Raw genomic sequence first — 20635 nt, forward strand, 5'->3', positions numbered from 1 at the left:
AGGTTGCAGTAGTAACTTGGAGATGAAGAGGTTTGCACAGGATAGAGTAGCATGACTAGCTGTCTCAAATCAGTCTCCTGACTGAAAAAGAAGAAGAAGATGATGACGATGACGACAACAACAGCATGTTATGTAATTCCTGAAATTGTGTGTATGGCACTTCACATCGATCCATCACATGCCAGTGCAGAAAATGCAGCACTTTATACACTTTTAACAAGTTGGGTAGAAACATCTGATTGAGTGCTAAGAATAACAAGTTATGAGATACAAAAACTTGGTAAATCAAATAGTTTGATGTGTAGAAGTCCATTGTTGAAAGATATTATTTACCTCTCATGTATTCAAAGGTGAAGATATGTGATGATATGACCTTAAATGTACATGTCTAGAGAATATATAAAGTTCATTCAACTATTATTATTATATTTAGAATAAACAGATAAAATGTGTGAGTTATAACTGTGCAATCATGGGCAGCAAGTTCTAGTCCATTTCAGGCAAGTCTCTTCACAGGTGTCTGAGCAATCATTTGTCTGTCTTGCTCTTTCACAAACACACAGTTCTTCAATGAACTGTATAAATGCATTTGGTGCCCCCATTTAAAGATTATAACAGCTTATATATCTTCATGTTTGCACACATGAGATGATATTGGCATAGCTATTCATAATATCTTTTGACAACGTGTTGCTACATCTCCAAGAATTTGATGTAGCAAATTATCATATCTCATAATTTGTCATTCTCAGTACTTGGTCGAATGTTTGTATCGGAGTTGTTAAACCAAGTGTATCTGAGTGCTGTGTTTTCATGCTGGCCTGTAATAAATTGCTGTGAAATGCCATTAGTTACAACTTTAGGAATTACGTAACTTGTAAGTAACAAAATTACACAGTTGTTTATTTATCTGCATAAGATTGCTGAATATATATAATTCCAACTATTTTCTGCAGTCTCAGCAAGTAACTAGACCTGGTACAAAGTATAAAATGCCTGTGAGTACCTACAACTTGAGGATGAACCTACTGTGAGTCAAAATCTGGCTAATTGCAAAATTTTTTTGTTAAACAGTTATGAAGCAACTAGTCACAGTATCAATACAAAGCATATATTTTAATTACAGATGCAGGTTGTGCATCTCTAATGGTTTAAAATTGTTCCATATTTTGAGTCCTTTAAATAATTTTAAAAGTGTGGTCTTCTTAAAAAGCAAACTCCTAGCAAAGGGTAGCTGTTCAGGTAGCGAGCTCTGATCTTGACAGTCGTTCATGGAAAACTGCTTCTGATCTCCAACTGTGCCGTGTTCTTTTGTCTTTCAGCTACAGGTTTCTCAATTTTTCATTTAACATTTTGCCATGTAATTTTCCTGCAATGATAAGTTGTATTAACTGATGTCCCATATCCCTCATTTGTCCAAAGTATTGTATCTTTCTTTGTTTTATAATACATAGCTGTTCTTTTTTGCATTTTCATCCAATGAAGGACCTCGACATTTGATATTTTCAATATCCATGGAATACACAAAATATTATGATAAAAATACATTTCAAAGCCTTAGTATGTTTTTCAGTACCTCAGTTAAAAGTCCATCTTATACTACTTTCTTAAAAAGCCTAAAAACTAAATATCAAATAGTGAGAATATTATGAAAAGGCTAGATTGTTACTTATCATACAGTGGAGGTGTTGAGTCACTGACAGGTGCAACAAAAGTGATTCAGCATCTCCATTATATGGTGAGTAGCAATCTAGCCTTTTCATAATATTGTCATTGTTCCATCCTGGAGTTTACATTGTTAAATATCAAATAGTTACAGAGTTAGCACTTCACATGTAACCATACAAAAGAGGAGGCTGTGCAGTACCATCTAAATACCAAATAATCTTAAAAGACATTTGTCATTAGACTGCTGCAGGGGATCAGTGGGCATCTCCTATATCTCAACTACAGATGATATCAGCCTGAAAAATGAACAGAAGGCCAAGAAAAACACTGAAGCCAGTTGTTTTAATAGTTGGCTGCGTCTCCACAATGCTTTAAAAAAATCTCTTCATGGCTCCTCATCAATGTTCATTGTGTTACCTCGTGAACTTTTTAAACAGGTCTTTGTTTAAAATTTTCTAGAGTGCTTCTAAAATTAAATGCAGCCATTGTTTGTTCTGTGAGTGAACCCCCCCCCCCCCCCCCCCCCCCAAGTTAGCTGAGAGCACTAATGCACTGCTTCCTGGACTCGGGTGGGCACGGTGGTCCCCGGATAGAACCTGCCCGGCAGATTAACTTCGAGGGCCGGTGTGCCGGCCAGCCTGAATGTGGTTTTTAGGAGGTTTTCCACATCCCACTAGGTGATTACAGGGCTGGTCCCCATGTACCACCTCAAACTTACATGCCTCGTAGACATTTGCAACTGGTTCTCACTATTTCATGATTTACACTAGACGCAAACAGCTGGGGTGCACTGATTCCGTCCCAGAGGGTACAGGGTGGTAGCAGGAAGGGCATCCAGCCACCCCTTCAAAGTAACCAAATCCAAATCCGATTATAACTACACCGACCCTGTGAGAACTGTAGGACAAAGGCGCAAGTGAAAGAAGAAGAAGAAGAAGAAGAAGAAGAAGAAGTTTGTTCTGTGAGTGAATGCATTATCTCAGATCTTCATCCTATCAGTATACTGTGTCGCTACAAGTGCGAGGAGAAAATTTGTCAGCCTGTCACAGAGATGATTTTGATATCTGGTTAAATTTTGTTTTTGTTATGTTGGTATGTTCTGTGCAGTAAAACAGCAGAGAGGCTACTTCATCTGTAATGCAATTAGGTTTATATTGCTTTTTTGAGTAGCTTTCATGGTTCATTCAAACGAATGAGCTGCAATATGATGTAGTCATAAAATTCTGTAACGTCAATTCAGTTATTTCACAATTGGGGAAAGTTTATGTGAAATGTGGTCCTGGATTTTCAATGGTTAAGAAATAACAGCTGAATTTATACTTGGCTCTTGTTCCCTTGAACAGGATCAGTGTGAAGAATGTTCCAAAACTGCAAACATAGGTGAAAATTTTGAGAAAGTGCACAATATACATTATGGTATTAAACAAACGTCGCCGCGCGCGATTAGCCGAGCGGTCTTAGGCACTGCAGTCATGGACTGTGCGGCTGGCCCCGGCGGAGGTTCGAATCCTCCTTCGGACATGGGTGTGTGTGTTTGTCCTTAGGATAATTTAGGTTAAGCAGTGTACAAGCTTAGGGACTGATGACCTTAGCAGTTAAGTCCCATAGGATTTCACACGCATTTGAACACGCGCATTAAACAAACAATCATTGATTAAAGGAGTTTGAAACAGCTAATACCATAAGAATATCAGAAGAGAGGTTGCTGTATATTTCATGCAAGGAATTAACCATGAAAAAAACTATGTTGAAGATGGGCTTTGCACTTGTTAAATGCTGACCGAAAGCTAATAGGCAAATGACTTTCTGAGTGATGTTTGGTCAGTTTGGAGGAAAATCAACCTGATTTTGAGTGGGTGTTTGTTGTTACTGTGAATGAGACATAGTTCCACCAATCGATGCCAGAAGTGACCAGCATTCAAAGCAGTGGATGAAAGCCCTTATAAGTGGTAAAATACTGGGGAATACTGCAAAAGTCTTTTGAATCAACATGATGATGAAAAATATAAGAGAAGCAGCCTGGGTTACCAAAGAAAGAAACCGTCTTTCATCAGGACTATTAGTGAGAAAACTGAGGGATGTGCTGTACAGATTGATGGGACAGCGAACACTGGCAGCCATGGATGGATATTGTGCAGTCATTTTGTTTGCCACTTGGCTGCTTTGAACTTGCACCTGAATTTACTGAAAAGGATCTACACAAGATTGCATTGTGGATAAATGAAAAATTGTTGTGCTGTGTAGTTGCATAATTGTCAAGCGGTGTGGTACAGCCTAATGTGTTCTTTATTGAGGTTTGGGGATGCTTACAGTCAAGGGCACTAGAATGTAGTCAATTTTCATGTTGTCCCTGTTCTGTGCTTTATACTTTGCACTTCCCAAGGAATTGTTGGTATAATACTAGAGGGCAGTTTTTATGTAAACATAATATGTGGTCCTACTTGAAATGACATGGAATATATAAAATTTTATAATAAAGTTATAGACACTGAATTTGTATTCAGCTTTAAGAAAATGTTCCAAATGTTCAAAATGGTGGTTCCAGTTTGATACTACACATGCAATGTCAATGCAGATTTTGATTTTATCTTTCAAGCTTTCTCTTTGTGATAAATAACACATTGTTTTGTGAGAAATGTGTTGCAGCTCTTAAATGTTGTAAGAAAAACTTTTTCATGTATTAATCAAAGTTACAATCAATTTTGTTGCTGCCTAATTTTGGCCATAACCCATTTTTGCAAGAGATGTAATCTGTATTTAAACGTATATGTATTTTGTGTGAATAACTGTATGTATGTAGATCACCCTTCAGGTGGAGGTAAGATCTCATTTATGCACCATAGTATTATTTGATCCATTTAACATGTGTAGTCTATATTGTGCATGACGGTGGATATGTTCTGATTAGATTTTACTTTGTTTTATGCTGGATTACTTCACATAAGACAGTATCATAATTTGACATAATAGTTAGTACATACAGTTCTGTATCATTATTTCAGGGGTGTTGGGTGCATCTTTTATGAGATGGCAAGTGGCAGACCACTTTTTCCAGGATCTACAGTTGATGAGGAGCTAAGACTTATTTTTCGGGTGCTGGGTTCACCCCCAGAGGATGCCTGGGGTGGTGCTGCTGCATCATATGCACATCCTTACAATCCTCCTACACCACTGAATTCTTGGGCTCCTCGTTTAGATGCAGATGCCACTGATTTACTCACAAAGTTCCTCAATGTAAGTATATTTGACTTGCTATGGAATCTAATTTGCAGCTTCATCTTCAGATTTTTGATTTAGAGCAACATAAGGACAAGAAAAACTTAGGCAAAAACATTATATTGAAATGAATGTGAAGCTTACATTCCCGTTTCCACATTGTGTAATTCAATTCAGACACAGATGTATAGTGATCCAAACTAAGCTTTCCAGTTCAAATCAGACTCCTGAAAACTGTTGTTGGCTTGTTTCATGTTTAAGGGTTTTAATAGGGCAAAGTGTAACTGCACTGTATGAAACTAAGAGGAACTTCGCATTATGAAATGAAATGCGATGTCAGCATTGATCATATCATCTCCAAGTCAAGCCTGTGGGACAGGCAACATGTAGTTCACTGCAAATGGTAGGGTACAGATTGGCTAAATACACTGATAATATAACTTCCTGGCAGATTAAAACTGTGTGCCAGACCGAGACGTTAACTCAGGTCCTTTACCTTTCATGGACAAGTGTTCTACCGACTGAGCTGTCCAAACATGACTCACAACCCACCCACACAGTTTTAGTTCCACCAGTACCTCATATCCTACCTTCCAAACGTCACAGAACCTCACTTGGTAGAGCACTTGCCCATTAAAGGCAAAGGTCCTGAGTTTGAGTTTTGTTTCAGCAAACAGGTTTAATCTGCCAGGAAGTTTCATATCAGCGCATACTCCCCTGCAGAGTGAAAATTTCATTCTGGACACTGATGTGTCATTCCTGAATGGTGGGACTCATTCTAATGAAAAGGTTTCACATGAATATCTCAATCAGTGCTCTACGTTGCATAACTGTGGTGTTAGAAGTGACAGGCTTCAACAGAATCAGACTCCTTTGGTATCTTCATAATGGAGAACAATACAGAAAGGAGCTGGACATTCCATAGCAACTAGCTGCAAACTAGAAGCTGAAACCGGTAGCACCAACTAGGTGACTCCCAAATGTGCTTTGTAAGCTGCAGCTGCAGCTAGAGATGTAGTGAAAGGTGCTGCTGGTTTTATATGAAGAATGGAACTTAGCACCACATTTGATTTGTACTCGCCATACCACTTTTTTTTTGTCTAATGGAGTCTGTATAAGCAGGCTTCATCTATTAAGAAATCCATTTCAGTCACTGTGTCTTGATACAAGGAAGACAGCTGAAATTATTTCATCAACATACACAACCTGTTTGATGTCTAGAGTGAATGGAGTGTTTTGCTACAATCACTTCAAATCAGTAGCATGAACAACAGTAGTAACCAAAATGAGAAACATTTTGTGGATAACTGGCTGGGAGCCTCTGGTTTGGCTTTTTGATAACTGTTACTCTCTCTCTCTCTCTCTCTCTCTCTCTCTCTCTCTCTCTCTCTCTCTCTCTCTCTCTCCCTCTCCCCCCCTCCCTCCCTCCCGTCTCCCCCCCCCCCTCCCTCCCTCCCCCTTTCCCTCCCCCCAATCATTAAATTCTCTATACCCTTTCTGTTTGAAACTAGAAATTAAAACAATAATGTGTAATAAAGAAGAAATGAGAATCTTTCTGTGCTTAAAAAACAAATTGGTAGTAAATAATGTATGTATATATCAGTTCAAAGTACACTATTGTGCTCCAGGGGCACAGCTAGCACTGTGACAGTGCAGCACCCAATGTGTAACCAACATATCTCGCATACCACAGCCAAAGGATTAATGATACGGTAAAAAAGTAAGTGATTCTTTATCTCTCACTGTAGTGATCTGTTGAAACTTGTAGTATTAGACTCCCAGAATTAGTGGATGTTGCACAATATGTGCCGAGACTCAGAAAAGTGTGTAAAACCAATCATCTAACTTCAAGCCACCACATTCGTTTCTTACATCACAAAAATACTCCAGTGCTGTGGACAAGAATACACAGCATACTGGTCATTACCCTCCGTTAAAATCGTGCTCTGCAGTCATAACTTTTCTGCTTTCACAAGTGAATCACACACTGAAAGGTCTACAGGGAATGATGAATGTGCCTGTCTGTGAAAAGTAACTTGGGAAAAAATTGATTGTTGGACTGTTATCAGAGGATAAGAGATGCTATGATGGCAATGGAAATCATTTTGAAACAGTAAAATTAATGGGTTTGTTACACAAAAAACATCCTTTGTGCCCTTCGCACTTAGTTGGAGCTGTTGTTTGCTAAAATTTTGTTTAGTTAATTAATACAAAATTTTAATGCACAAATTTTGTTGGTCTTCATAGCGAAATGGTTCACATGTGGACATAAGTGGTTTAGAGGAATGTTCATTTGACTCACATAATTTCCTCTTGGATATTGCAACAATACTGGTACTGTTCTGTCCCTGTTTGTTGGATGCAGTATCTAAAAGTTCGTAGTACCTATCGTGATTACATGCTGCGTCTGTCATTTCACAATAGACTATACCTCGATGACAGTGATTTACTTATTCTCCGTCAGTAACTGTATGGACAGTAGGCCAGCCCATGTTATTTCTTGTACCTGCCGATACTTTCCACTGAAGCTGCAGTGTTACTGTGTTTCTTGTCACCAACAGTGTGGTGTCTTTCTCATAGTTGTGTGACGTGCTGCAAATTTCAAACTATGGTCGAGAATGACTTTAGCTAAATAAGCAGTTATTCTACCATACTTAGTAGAGAACTTTTTTGTATATCACACTTTTATTCAGGTTTGCTCCTCTTGCTGAAGGCAGTTCAGTATAGTACAACAATTACAAGGTATACAGTATCAGCATCATTACATTAGAAAAATAATGTACAGTATTGTTCTCTGACTTAACTTGCATATATATTGTAGACCAAACTGTCTAAAGTTGAACAATTCAGTTAATACTTTCGCTAGTTACAGGGGCCCAATGGAACAAAATTGCAACATACATCCAATACCTCTCGAGACAATTGCTCCACTGGCTATGTTTGATATCTCTGGAGGTCACCAACCCCACTACACTTAAATTGAAATTGTTATAACTTTGAACTGAAGTTCGTGTACTGTCGTACACACTCGTGGGTGTTTCACAATATTATTCCCATTTGTTACTAAAGTGTATTTATTATCAACTAATGGAGTACCTGGCATTGCCCAGGTATGTATGTATTCCAGGCTTCTATTAGGCCATCTCCTCCTCCCTCCTCTCTCTGTCCACATTCCCCCCCCCCCCCATCTTATTTCCATCTCGTCTCCCCCCCCCCTCTTCCTGTTCATCTCCTCCCCTTTCTTTCCTCTGTCCATCTCCTTCTCCTTCTCTTTCCTTTCTCTGCCCATCTCCGCCTCCCGCCCCCCCCCTCATCTCTCTCTCTCTCTCTCTCTCTCTCTCTCTCTCTCTCTCTCTCTCTCTCTGTCCATTGCCCCCCCCCCTTTCTCACTGTCCATCTCCTCTGCCCCCCTCCCCACCAATGTGTGCCCATCGACCCCCTCCCCCTGACTGTCAGCCCATCTCGTCCTCCTCCCTTCTCTCTCCATGCTGTCATGCTTGCCTCAGTAGGAGGTTCGTGGTTCTTACCCCACAGCATTTCTTTCCAGATTGTATCTAATATATGTACCAAATTTGGTTGAAATCATTCGAAGGGTTTAGGACGTACTTATGTCATTGATATTTTTGCCTCTTAAAACATGTTCAGCAAGACTTTCTGGGTTTCCAGCTACGAGACATTCTCGTGACATTATCTGGACTGCCCTTTTTACCACATTCACAGATGGTCATTATCCTCCTATCAATTTTCTTCAAATATATAGGAAATTTATTGCCCATCTCCAGAGAAGTAGGGGACCCTTAACTGGCTCAAAATGTGTTAATTGAAGCCTCTCATTTACAAGAGAAACATTGTCTTTCTGGTGTCTGAGGAATTCCACCTCTGGTGCCATTCTCCAAGTAACGATTTCTGTCTTTCTGACTTTTTTTTGCAGTTGGATTCCTTACTAGTGTTCCAAGAATTTCTTGTGCCTTTTCATACAGTTTCTCCTTAGAACATATGTTGACTCCTCTTTTTCTTATCAGAAAATCCAAATTACATATGCCTGCTCGTAGATTGGGCACTAGAAGCTCCACAGCTGTGCTGTATTCTTATCACCACAACATGTTTAGACTCTGAGTGCCCAGACACTGGCTCCATAACTCATAATTAAATTTAATATGAACTTGTGATAGAGCTGAAGTTAGTATGGGACATACATGTCAGGACTGTGGTTTGATGTTTCACTTGGGCGATTGTATTAGGGAAGCCACTGAAGTGTCAGATGAGGCTCTCTCGTGGAGTTGTAGATTATGAACTCAAGAAAAGAGTCACAGAACAGGGTAGAGAAATTTGTGCTCTTCAGGTAGAATTAGAAACGGTGTATTTTGAATGACTCAGGCTGAAGGGAGAAAGATACTATGCGAGCTGGGAAAAGGTAATGAGCGATAAACAGAAGGTGAAAACCTCAGAAATCACATTTCAAACTCTGGTTAGCAATCTGTTTGACTTGTTATGTGAAATAGGAGAAGAGCCTCAACTGGTTTTTGAGTAAAGTAGAGTGCAGCAGATCGTAGGTACAATTTTAAGGGTAGGTTGGTAGAAAGAGCAAGCAGATAGATAAGAAGCCAACTGATAGGCAGCAGTCATGGGAGGAGTATAGGTCAAATGCTACAGGAGAAGCTAGGGGTAGAACACCAGGACACAAGTATTGTTCAACCTAGTGCCGAGTTTAGCCAGGTGACAATATAGGGGCCTTGAGCAGAGATTTTGATGAAGAGGATCTTGTACTTATAGTAGGAGGCGCAAGAAACAGCCTGGCTAGCAATTTATTGTATTAAAGTTGTCCTGGAGGAAACAGTAACACCAACAGCATACACATGTATGGGGTTTGGTGAGTTTTTGCATCATAACCAGCCCTGGATTAACATGGCTGTTAGGTGTGTAAACAAAGAGCTGAGTGGATTGCCTTTGACTGAAACAAAGTCTCATATCTGTTCTTTACCTGTTGCTGCAGTTTGGAGATGCAGATCCACAACGCAGGGCCTGCATTTGAATATGAGGGGCAAAGACAGATTAGCTGTATAAGGGGTGGAGAGGTGGGTGGGGGGCACATTGTTTGCATTGTAGTGAGGTTATAGACAGTCTTGAAGGCAATTGGAACAGAACAAGACCATAATATGTGTAACATTTATTATGTGTTTGAAAAATAAGATACATGAGCTTCTTGTATTTCTAGATGTGGAAAATTCTGAAGTGATGTACTTTTTGTGCCTCTCACCATATATCCTCAATAATAGAAAAGTTAAATATAAGGCATTATAGACTAGAATCATTTTTCCTGGTTTTTGTAACAGTCTACAGAATTCCACTAGGAAATCTTCAGCTATTTATGAGATATTTAGATACATTATTGAGCTGCTTGTCAGACAAGAAGAAGAAGTAATTTGTACAGATTTGAATGTAGATTTCTTCAAAGATATACCTAGGAAAAATCAACTGGAATCATTATTTGGGTGTTCCAATCTAATTTCAGCAGCAGTTAATTTTCCAACTCTTACAGCAAGATAGTGGGACCGTGATCGATTACATTTTTATAGAATGTGCCCAGGCTAAAACAAGTAACTTGTGAGAAGAGAGAGTGCTTAAATGCCTTTATGCACTCTGTAACTAGTCTAACCTTTTCTGTGATGTCCCAATGGGAATGATATATAGAAAGCTGTAGTATACTCCAAGTTTCCACATTTGAAACTGGTTCTTGAAACAGAGAACACACAAAAAACAAATGGAACAATGAGAGGAAAAAGGATGTTAGTTTCAGAAGCTTGATATTCAGTGTGATAGTTTATATGTTCCTGTTAAGTCAAACCCCTATTCCCAGAATACATACCAAGTATTAGTGCTTTAGTCATGTATTTGTATTTTCATTATATTGCAACCTGTCAGTAGTTTTAGTCTGCTTTCCTGAGTCACTTAATTGAATTACTGTTTATAGATGGACACAAACCAGTGTTAAGTATTTTTCCTACACTGATAATGCTGATTTCATTCAGGTTCCAATAATGTGAGTAATTAAAGGCAGAAGACATTTCCAGCAAAGTTTACAAGCATTAGCAACCAGCCACAATTGTGAAAACACCACACTCATACACACACAGAATATTTCATAAATATTTTTCCAACTTGTAGTGGAGATGGTACAGCAACCAGTAATATATGACAAAGGAACAAATAGTCTTGTTTGCTGGATTGTATATAATAGAAGGAAACATTCCACGTGGGAAAAATTATATATAAAAACAAAGACAAAGATGAGGTGACTTACCGAACGAAAGCGCTGGCAGGTCGATAGACACACAAACAAACACAAACATACACACAAAATTCAAGCTTTCGCAACAAACTGTTGCCTCATCAGGAAAGAGGGAAGGAGAGGGGAAGACGGAAGGAAGTGGGTTTTAAGGGAGAGGGTAAGGAGTCATTCCAATCCCGGGAGCGGAAAGACTTAGGGGGAAAAAAGGACGGGTATACACTCGCACACACACACACACACACATACAGACACAAGCAGACATATTTAAAGTCTTTAAATATGTCTGCTTGTGTCTGTATATGTGTGGATGGATGTGTGTGTGTGTGTGTGTGTGTGTGTGTGTGTGTGTGTGTGTGTGTGTGTGTGTGTGTGCGCGTGTGTGCGCGCGCGCGAGTGTATACCCGTCCTTTTTTCCCCCTAAGGTAAGTCTTTCTGCTCCCGGGATTGGAATGACTCCTTACCCTCTCCCTTAAAACCCACATCCTTTCGTCTTTCCCTCTCCTTCCCTCTTTCCTGATGAGGCAACAGTTTGTTGCGAAAGCTTGAATTTTGTGTGTATGTTTGTGTTTGTTTGTGTGTCTATCGACCTGCCAGCGCTTTCGTTTGGTAAGTCACATCATCTTTGTTTATACACACTCCTGGAAATGGAAAAAAGAACACATTGACACCGGTGTGTCAGACCCACCATACTTGCTCCGGACACTGCAAGAGGGCTGTACAAGCAATGATCACACGCACGGCACAGCGGACACACCAGGAACCGCGGTGTTGGCCGTCGAATGGCGCTAGCTGCGCAGCATTTGTGCACCGCCGCCGTCAGTGTCAGCCAGTTTGCCATGGCATACGGAGCTCCATCGCAATCTTTAACACTGGTAGCATGCCGCGACAGCGTGAACGTGAACCGTATGTGCAGTTGACGGACTTTGAGCGAGGGCGTATAGTGGGCATGCGGGAGGCCGGGTGGACGTACCGCCGAATTGCTCAACACGTGGGGCGTGAGGTCTCCACAGTACATCGATGTTGTCGCCAGTGGTCGGCGGAAGGTGCACGTGCCCGTCGACCTGGGACCGGACCGCAGCGACGCACGGATGCACGCCAAGACCGTAGGATCCTACGCAGTGCCGTAGGGGACCGCACCGCCACTTCCCAGCAAATTAGGGACACTGTTGCTCCTGGGGTATCGGCGAGGACCATTCGCAACCGTCTCCATGAAGCTGGGCTACGGTCCCGCACACCGTTAGGCTGTCTTCCGCTCACGCCCCAACATCGTGCAGCCCGCCTCCAGTGGTGTCGCGACAGACGTGAATGGAGGGACGAATGGAGACGTGTCGTCTTCAGCGATGAGAGTCGCCTCTGCCTTGGTGCCAATGATGGTCGTATGCGTGTTTGGCGCCGTGCAGGTGAGCGCCACAATCAGGACTGCATACGACCGAGGCACACAGGGCCAACACCCGGCATCATGGTGTGGGGAGCGATCTCCTACCCTGGCCGTACACCACTGGTGATCGTCGAGGGGACACTGAATAGTGCACGGTACATCCAAACCGTCATCGAACCCATCGTTCTACCATTCCTAGACCGGCAAGGGAACTTGCTGTTCCAACAGGACAATGCACGTCCGCATGTATCCCATGCCACCCAACGTGCTCTAGAAGGTGTAAGTCAACTACCCTGGCCAGCAAGATCTCCGGATCTGTCCCCCATTGAGCATGTTTGGGACTGGATGAAGCGTCGTCTCACGCGGTCTGCACGTCCAGCACGAACGCTGGTCCAACTAAGGCGCCAGGTGGAAATGGCATGGCAAGCCGTTCCACAGGACTACATCCAGCATCTCTACGATCGTCTCCATGGGAGAATAGCAGCCTGCATTGCTGCGAAAGGTGGATATACACTGTACTAGTGCCGACATTGTGCATGCTCTGTTGCCTGTGTCTATGTGCGTGTGGTTCTGTCAGTGTGATCATGTGATGTATCTGACCCCAGGAATGTGTCAATAAAGTTTCCCCTTCCTGGGACAATGAATTCACGGTGTTCTTATTTCAATTTCCAGGAGAGTGTGTGTGTGTGTGTGTGTGTGTGTGTGTGTGTGTGTGTGTGTGTGTGTGTATATATATATATATATATATATATATATATATATTTTCCAATGACATGTTTACCTGCTTTAGACGTCCTCAGATTGGCTGATGTTACATGCTGTTTGTCACATGGGCATGGGATACTGAGCATACAAAAAATGCCAGCAGTTAATTGCATCATCAAATATTCGCAAACCTTGCACAGTGTCTGTGTTGAGGCATGCAGCGTAGCACAATGAATGCAAAATAGAATCAGGCCTACATCGATTTCTCACCACTTAAACGTGTTTGGGGTGTAGTTGCTCATATTCGGGTTAAGCAGATACTATTTGCATAGCCCAAATGTGAGCCAACTACCCCTCCAAGTTTTTGAGATGGTGACAAATCTGTGTAAGCCTGATCCTGACTTGTATTCATTGGACTATGTTGCGTACATGAACAAGGACGCCATGCAGTGTTTTTGAATATTTGACGAGCGCAATTATTTGCTGGGACATTTTGTATGCTCAGTATCCCATATGCCCAATACCATCAGCCAAGCTGAAGATGCCTCAGTCAGGTGAAACATGTCATTGGTAGACAAATGATAATGACAACCCTGCAACAGAGACTGTTTATTTCTTCATATGTCATAAATGTCTTGTGGTTGGCATGTTGGGTTTTCATCTCTGTACATAGCTATCTCTTGCCTGTCATGGCATTTGGAGCTCACTGCAGAAAGATCCTGCTATGTTACACAGTTTATCTTTTAGGCAGAGTAAGCATTGAAATTTACTTTCAAATTAATAGAAGGCTATATTGTTTCAGTATGAAGCCAAAAAACGCATATCTGCAGCAGACGCAATGAAACATCCTTACTTCCATTCACTGGGATCAGCAGTTCATAAACTACCTGATGGTACGTATTTTCCCCAATACATTTTTTTACTAAACTCTTGTTTCTTTTTCAAAGTTGTAAACTGCTACATGGACATACCACAGTTTGTGCGTATTATTGTGTATTAGTTTACAGTCACTATTAATAATTTTCATAGTTTCTATGTAGATCAGAATTTCAGAAATCTAATGCCTTATAGTGAAAGAAGTATAACTGAAATTAGAAGTTGAGAGTAAGGTGTATAGATAATTTAACAAAAGAAAAGAATATGGAAATCAGTGAGTGAATAATGATTGTGAAAGTGTTGTTGTACAACAACATTGCTTAGGGCAATATGCAACTAAGAATTTCTAATGTAGCATTAATCACTCTTGTTTGAGTAAAAGGGTATAGCTCCAGAAATGGGAAAAAATTTAGAATGGCTCTCTTATAGGAAATAGTGACAATTTAATTTGAGCAAAGGGTATAAGCCTAACTTCCTGGCAGATTAAAACTGTGTGCTGGACTGAGACTTGAACTCCGGACCTTTACCTTTGGCGGGCAAGTGCTCTAACATCTGAGCTACCCAAGCATGACATACGCCCCGTCAGCTCAGATGGCAGAGCACTTTCCCATGAAAGGCAAAGGTCCCGAGTTCAAGTCTCGGTCCGGCACACAGTTTTAATATGCCAGGAAGTTTCATATGAGCGAACACTCCGCTGCAGAGTGAAAATCTCATTCTGTGTAAGCCTATTTTGATTACTTTGATAAAGAAGGATTTCTTTTGAATTTGGCCTTAACCTGCACAAATATACACTGAGGTGACAAAAGTCGTGGAATAGCGATATACACATATACAGATCGTGGTAGTATCATGTACGTGAGGTATAAAAGCGCAGTGCATTGGCAGAGCAGTCACTTGTACTCAAGAGATTCATGTGAAAAGGTTTCTGACATGATTGTGGCCGCACAACGGGAATTAACAGACTTCGAATGCCAAATAGTAGTTGGAGCTAGACCCACAGGACATTCCATTTTGGAAATTGTTAGAGGATTCAGTATTCCAAGATCCACAGCGTCATGAGTGTGCCAGGGATGCCAAATTTCAGGCATTACCTCTCACCAAGGACACTGCAGTGGAGACTGCCTTCACTTAATGATGGAGTCCAGTGGCATTTGAGTAGAGTGTTAACAGACAAGGAAGACTACGTAAAATGGCCACAGAAATCAATGTGGGATGTGCAAGAAACGTATCCACTAGGACAGTACAGCGAAATTTGACTTTAATGGGTATGGCAGCAGATGACTGATGCGAGTGCCTTTGCTAACAGCACGATGTCACCTGCAGTGTCCCTCCTGGGCTGGTGACCGTATCAGTTGGACCCTAGATGACTGGAAAACTGTGCCCTTGTCGGATGAGTCCTGATTTCAGTTGGTAAGAGCTTGTGGTAGGGTTTGAGTGTGGGACAGACTCAACGAAGCCATAGACTCCAGCTGTCAACAAGGCACTGTGCAAGCTGTGGTGGCTGCATAATGGTGTGGGCTGTTTTTGCACGGAATGTACTGAGTCCTCTGGTTCAACTGAATTGATCATTGACTGGAAATGGTTATGTCTGGATTCTTGGAGACCATTTGCAGCCATTCATGGACTTCATGATCCCAAACAATAATGGAATTTTTATGGATGACATTGTGCGGTGCCAGCGAACCCAATTGTTCATGACTGATTTGAAGAACATTTTGCACAATTCAAGTGAATGGTTTGCCCTTCAGTTTGCCCAACATGAATCCCATCAACCATTTATGGGACGTAATCGAGAGGTCAGTTCACACACAAAATCCTGCCCTGGCGACACTTTCACAATTATGGACAGCTGTAGAGGCAGCATAGCTCAGTATTTCTGCAGGGGATTTGCAACAACTTGAGTCCATGCCACATCTAGTTGCAGCATTATGCCGGGCAGGAGGAGGTCTGACAGAGTATTAGGAAGTATCTCATGACTTTTGTTGCCTCAGTGTATATAACCTTCAGGCAGCAGAATATAAGTGTCTCCTATTAAATTGACGATGCTGGACCTATACCCTTCTCCCCAAAGAAAAGTAAACTATTTGATGTCTTCTGTGTTGTACATATATTTGGCTGATACAATAGCTAAAACTGCTAACACACACTTGTTTAGTTGTGGCAGGCACTCTTGACATATTTTGCTTTAACCCTCACCGTGAAGAAATATCATTGCAAGGATGCAACCACCAAACGCAGAAGAGATGATGACATGAAATTCCTGATCAGTAGATATTTCATCAATGCCTTGGATTAAATTTGTGCAGTTTTTCTTAGAATGTGAGCTTATTATGACACAGTTCACTATGATTTATCTGATGGATGTGAACTATACAGGATGGGATGAGGTTTCGCATGTATGTGTAGTTCCAGGATAGCTTTGTTTCTCGATGAGAACAATGGAGCTGTGGCAAAATGTGTGTGGCATTTTTTCTGTCATAAGAGATACGTTTGGTGCACATAGGGAAGACAACATATTTCTGGAAGAGACTGCTACAGCCAAAGCTCCAAATGGAGCCTAGAAGAGCAGGAGAAGAATGTGTTAAAGGACTGGAAGCCAACATCCGTGAAAGTGAAGTGTGTTTGTCTACATCTGAGATCCCACGTCAGGCCATTATGCTTTTATTGGTCAAAGGTTGCTTGCCCAAGAGTTTCTGTCAGCAACCTGTACTTTGAGAACCATGCTTAGTCCAGGTCCATGCACTGGGATGATGAACAGATTCTCAGTGTGGTTTCTCAACAAGCATGGAAATTAATTAAGAATAAAGAATTTTGTAAATTGTTCCTACTCCCTCCAGCTGGGTAGAAAGTTAAACTTGGGGGGACTATTTCATGCTTCAGGAGAGAAGTAGCTGTGTGACAGAATTGGAATTCAGCCTCTCTCTTCTGTCATTGTCATCATCGTAATTGTCCTCATCATTAACAACAACAACAAGAATAATAATAATAATAATAATACTTATACACCTATACAAAATAGTTACAATTAAGACACCTGATGTGAAAGCCATTCGAGTAAAATCAGGTAGAAATGCATGCCCCAGAATGTGAGCCACATGAGAGTATCAGTAAAATATAAAGCTTTCCTCAACCCAGAGATTTGTTGGATTCAGTGTATACAGACATGATCCTGAGACTGTCTTTGCTCAGATTATGGCCGGAGTACTGAACATACCAGTTGGAGAAAACTACATGTACATAATTTAAAAATGAGCGCGCGATATAAGTCAGAATAGCTGTTTTAAGTTATTGAAGTGTCGATTCCAGGAAGGTCCAGTGACCATAATATAATCATAATAGATCACAGCTGTGTAAGGTGGTCTAAGTCAGAGCTGTTCTATACATCTTCACGGATGCTTGTGGTTCTACTGAGTTTTGCCGACTGGCACGTCAGATGTCATAGAGTAACATAAAGACTTTGTAAAAGGGGTGTAGTAGAAGTATACTCATGATCATCTGAAAGAATCCTTGTCAGAGATAAATTTTAACTATCATACTATTGTGTGTCAAAGATCAAACTTATCTGTCAATTCTGTAGAGCTTCTGTCATATATCACTAAGTTTCAGGGATTCTTTTTTCTGTTAAAATTCTCTCTATGTTCATATATCTTAATGGTTTCTTGATATAACCTACATAAACCTTGGCTGTATAAGGAAGCCATCGAAGTATATAAATCTGGGGATAATTTCAACAGAAGAGGAGAAGCCATAAAACTTAGTGACACATGGACAGTAGCTCAACATAATTGATAGATAAGTTTTATTTTTGACAGGTGACTGTTCAGTAGTTAAGTTTTATATTTGCGGATCATGTGTAAACTTCTACCACAGCCCTTTTTCATAGCATTTATGACGCACTCTGACATCTGACCTGTCAGTGGGCAATACATTGCAGAACATAAGCACCTCTTAAGGTGCAGGTCTGGACAGAACACTAGAGCAAATAAGTTTCATGGACCACAGCCTTACAACCCATAAGATTTATGAGCAGCACGGGTCTAACCCAGAAAATATAAGGATGAGCATTATATTTTAATTATACTTGTACTTCAGAGATTTGTGTACAACCTAATTAGATTCAAATTAATCAAAGCATTCCTCCCATGAAGTTTCCACAAAACTAAATGGAACACTGATAGATAGGGTGTTAATTGAATCTTCTATTTCAAAACCAAAGCCAGTAAAGGCATCGAGACCAAAAATGTTAGTTGCTACTGATGAAGGCACTATAAAATGTGTTATTACTGTACAGACGTGTTTATAGGTAATGATGACTGTTACTTTTACATTTAAAGCAATAGTTGAGTGCAAAACAACATTTAGTTGCCTCCAAAGACAAAAACCTGATATGTCTGTACGTTTCAGCACCAATTAAGACTACAGAAGCTCGTATCTGCTTGTAAATCCACTTCCATGTTATTGATTACCACTGAGATCATTGGATTTAATGATGTTTTGATATTGGCAGGTAGCACTGGTGTGATGGTCGCAGTGCTTTATTGCATCATGATGCAGGCCATACAAGGCTTTGACATACAGCACCCACATAACCACATTTGTTGCATGCAAAACGCAGTGCTATGCTGTGGCTGTTGTATTAGCTGTAATTGAAAGAAGCGCTTGGTGCAGGATTTCCTTGTTTCCACAACACATTGCAAATATCATTATTACTAGAATTTCTATTTACGTGGCATGGTATTTTTGCTTGAATTAGAATTGAGGGGGACCATTCCATTCAGTTGACTGTAGAGAACAACATTGCCTGAATGCATTTTTGCCATGCCTCAGTCATTGCTGGATGCATGTAGCGCAGGTAATGTTGCCGTATTGCATGTGCTTTCCACACTGATGCAGTTTCAAATGACTGAGCTATGTGAAGATCCTCACTTACACTACAGAATTTCTAGGAGTGCAAGCCATTAGCTTTGAGTTTCTAGTCACAACCTGTTTGTTGCAGCCTGACACAAGATACACAGATCACTGCTGCAAAAATACCTTATTTGTTGGCTGTAAGTACAGTAGAGAGTGAACATTATTGTACTGTCACCTCAAATCTCTGCCAATTGACAGAGGCAGAATCATATCACCATTCAGTCACATAGAGCTCCAAATCGAAGACCTGATCCAGAAAGTGAAGTAACAGTTGTATTTATAAATTTGTGTTCAGAGGGTTCAGTTACAAGATGCATTTTGCCAGTTCATCTGGCAGGCTGTTGGGTATTTATTTTCTGTTATGGGCTAACCGTCACCTCCATGTGATTTGTTTTCCTCAGTGTCACAGCAGCTGAAGGCAGAACTCTCTATTGCACAGACAATATTACTATCACACTCTATATCAGTTTCCATATCACTGGTATTATGGGATTGTAAGAGGTCAGCTTGAGATTAAAGTCCTTCAACTGCTAACAATCACTGAAACAGCATAAATCACCCTCTGTCTCTTACAATTAGAATGAAATTCATGTCTTAAACAAATTTTTGCGAAACCTTCTACAAGCGCTCTTGTCTTGTAACAACTGTTAACTTCTAATCATTAATTATTAGGACGTGACCATCCATTAGCCTCAGTTTCTTGTCTTATGTCTTCCTATTTCTGGAGTGATCATTTGCTTTCAAACTGGATATTTTAAGCTCATTCAAGAATTCGTATTGGCTTTTTAAACAGATCTGAAAGTGGTTCCAGTAAACATCTGCATTCACATTGAATGCTCTCTGTTTTGATTTTCAGGTTTAGAAATCCGTACACTATGTGCTCCATATTTCCTTGGCACATTGTGAGGCTTCAGTGCCCTCACATGTCTAGTTATGAGCATTTTGATATAATTTAATATTTTCTGTTATTTGCATGTCTGGTGAGTGGCATACCATATCTGACAGATCTTTGTCTAATAGTAATGGTGTTTTGTTCGACAGTTTTGACCATGACTGGTATGAGAGTAACAGGGTCTCGCGGCAAAGGACAGTAAGAGTATTAGTGGAAGTTGTAGAGTTCAGCGTGGAATGAAATGACATTATTGTTGATGTATGGAGTAAAGTTCATCAGAATGTGCTAAGTTACTGTGATCTTTATGGTGAATAAATTCAGTGTGTATCATATGTAAAACTGACATTAAATCAAAAGAAAACAAATGCTACTCATGTCCGATCCTAAATGAGAAAAGTCACTTTTGTTGGTTGTGGAATGGAAGAAGTTAATATGGTGGTATTCAGCTTCTAATAGAGGCAGGAATCATTAAAATATGCTCGACATTGCTGTCAGAGTTTGCCAGTGGATTTGTATCATGTGGTGGCATCCTTGTATGAGGTGACTCAACTTCTGCATCTGTGATCACTCCTGCTCCCCCAAATATATTGCAGTCATCTGGATAAATATTTGGTGGAGAATTATTGCCCATCCATGAAAAGAATTGAAGCAGATGTGTATGGAGTGATGCTAGACATTCAAAAATATTTCACAACTGTTC

At 40.6% G+C, this 20635-nt stretch overlaps 1 protein-coding gene across 4 annotated transcripts in view; it reads left to right on the plus strand.

Annotated features, from left to right (window-relative positions):
* Nucleotides 1-20635, plus strand: part of LOC126469796 (cyclin-dependent kinase 17-like) — a 205977-nt gene that overhangs the window by 178084 nt on the left and 7258 nt on the right. For all 4 annotated transcript variants that reach the window (XM_050097050.1, XM_050097049.1, XM_050097052.1 and 1 more), the window contains 2 exons: nucleotides 4671-4902; nucleotides 14059-14149. In XM_050097050.1, coding sequence (XP_049953007.1) covers nucleotides 4671-4902; nucleotides 14059-14149 — 323 coding nt within the window. The remainder of the gene's footprint in view (nucleotides 1-4670; nucleotides 4903-14058; nucleotides 14150-20635) is intronic.

This window comes from Schistocerca serialis, chromosome 3 (genome assembly GCF_023864345.2).
Source record: "Schistocerca serialis cubense isolate TAMUIC-IGC-003099 chromosome 3, iqSchSeri2.2, whole genome shotgun sequence".
Classification (NCBI taxonomy): Eukaryota; Metazoa; Arthropoda; class Insecta; order Orthoptera; family Acrididae; genus Schistocerca; species Schistocerca serialis.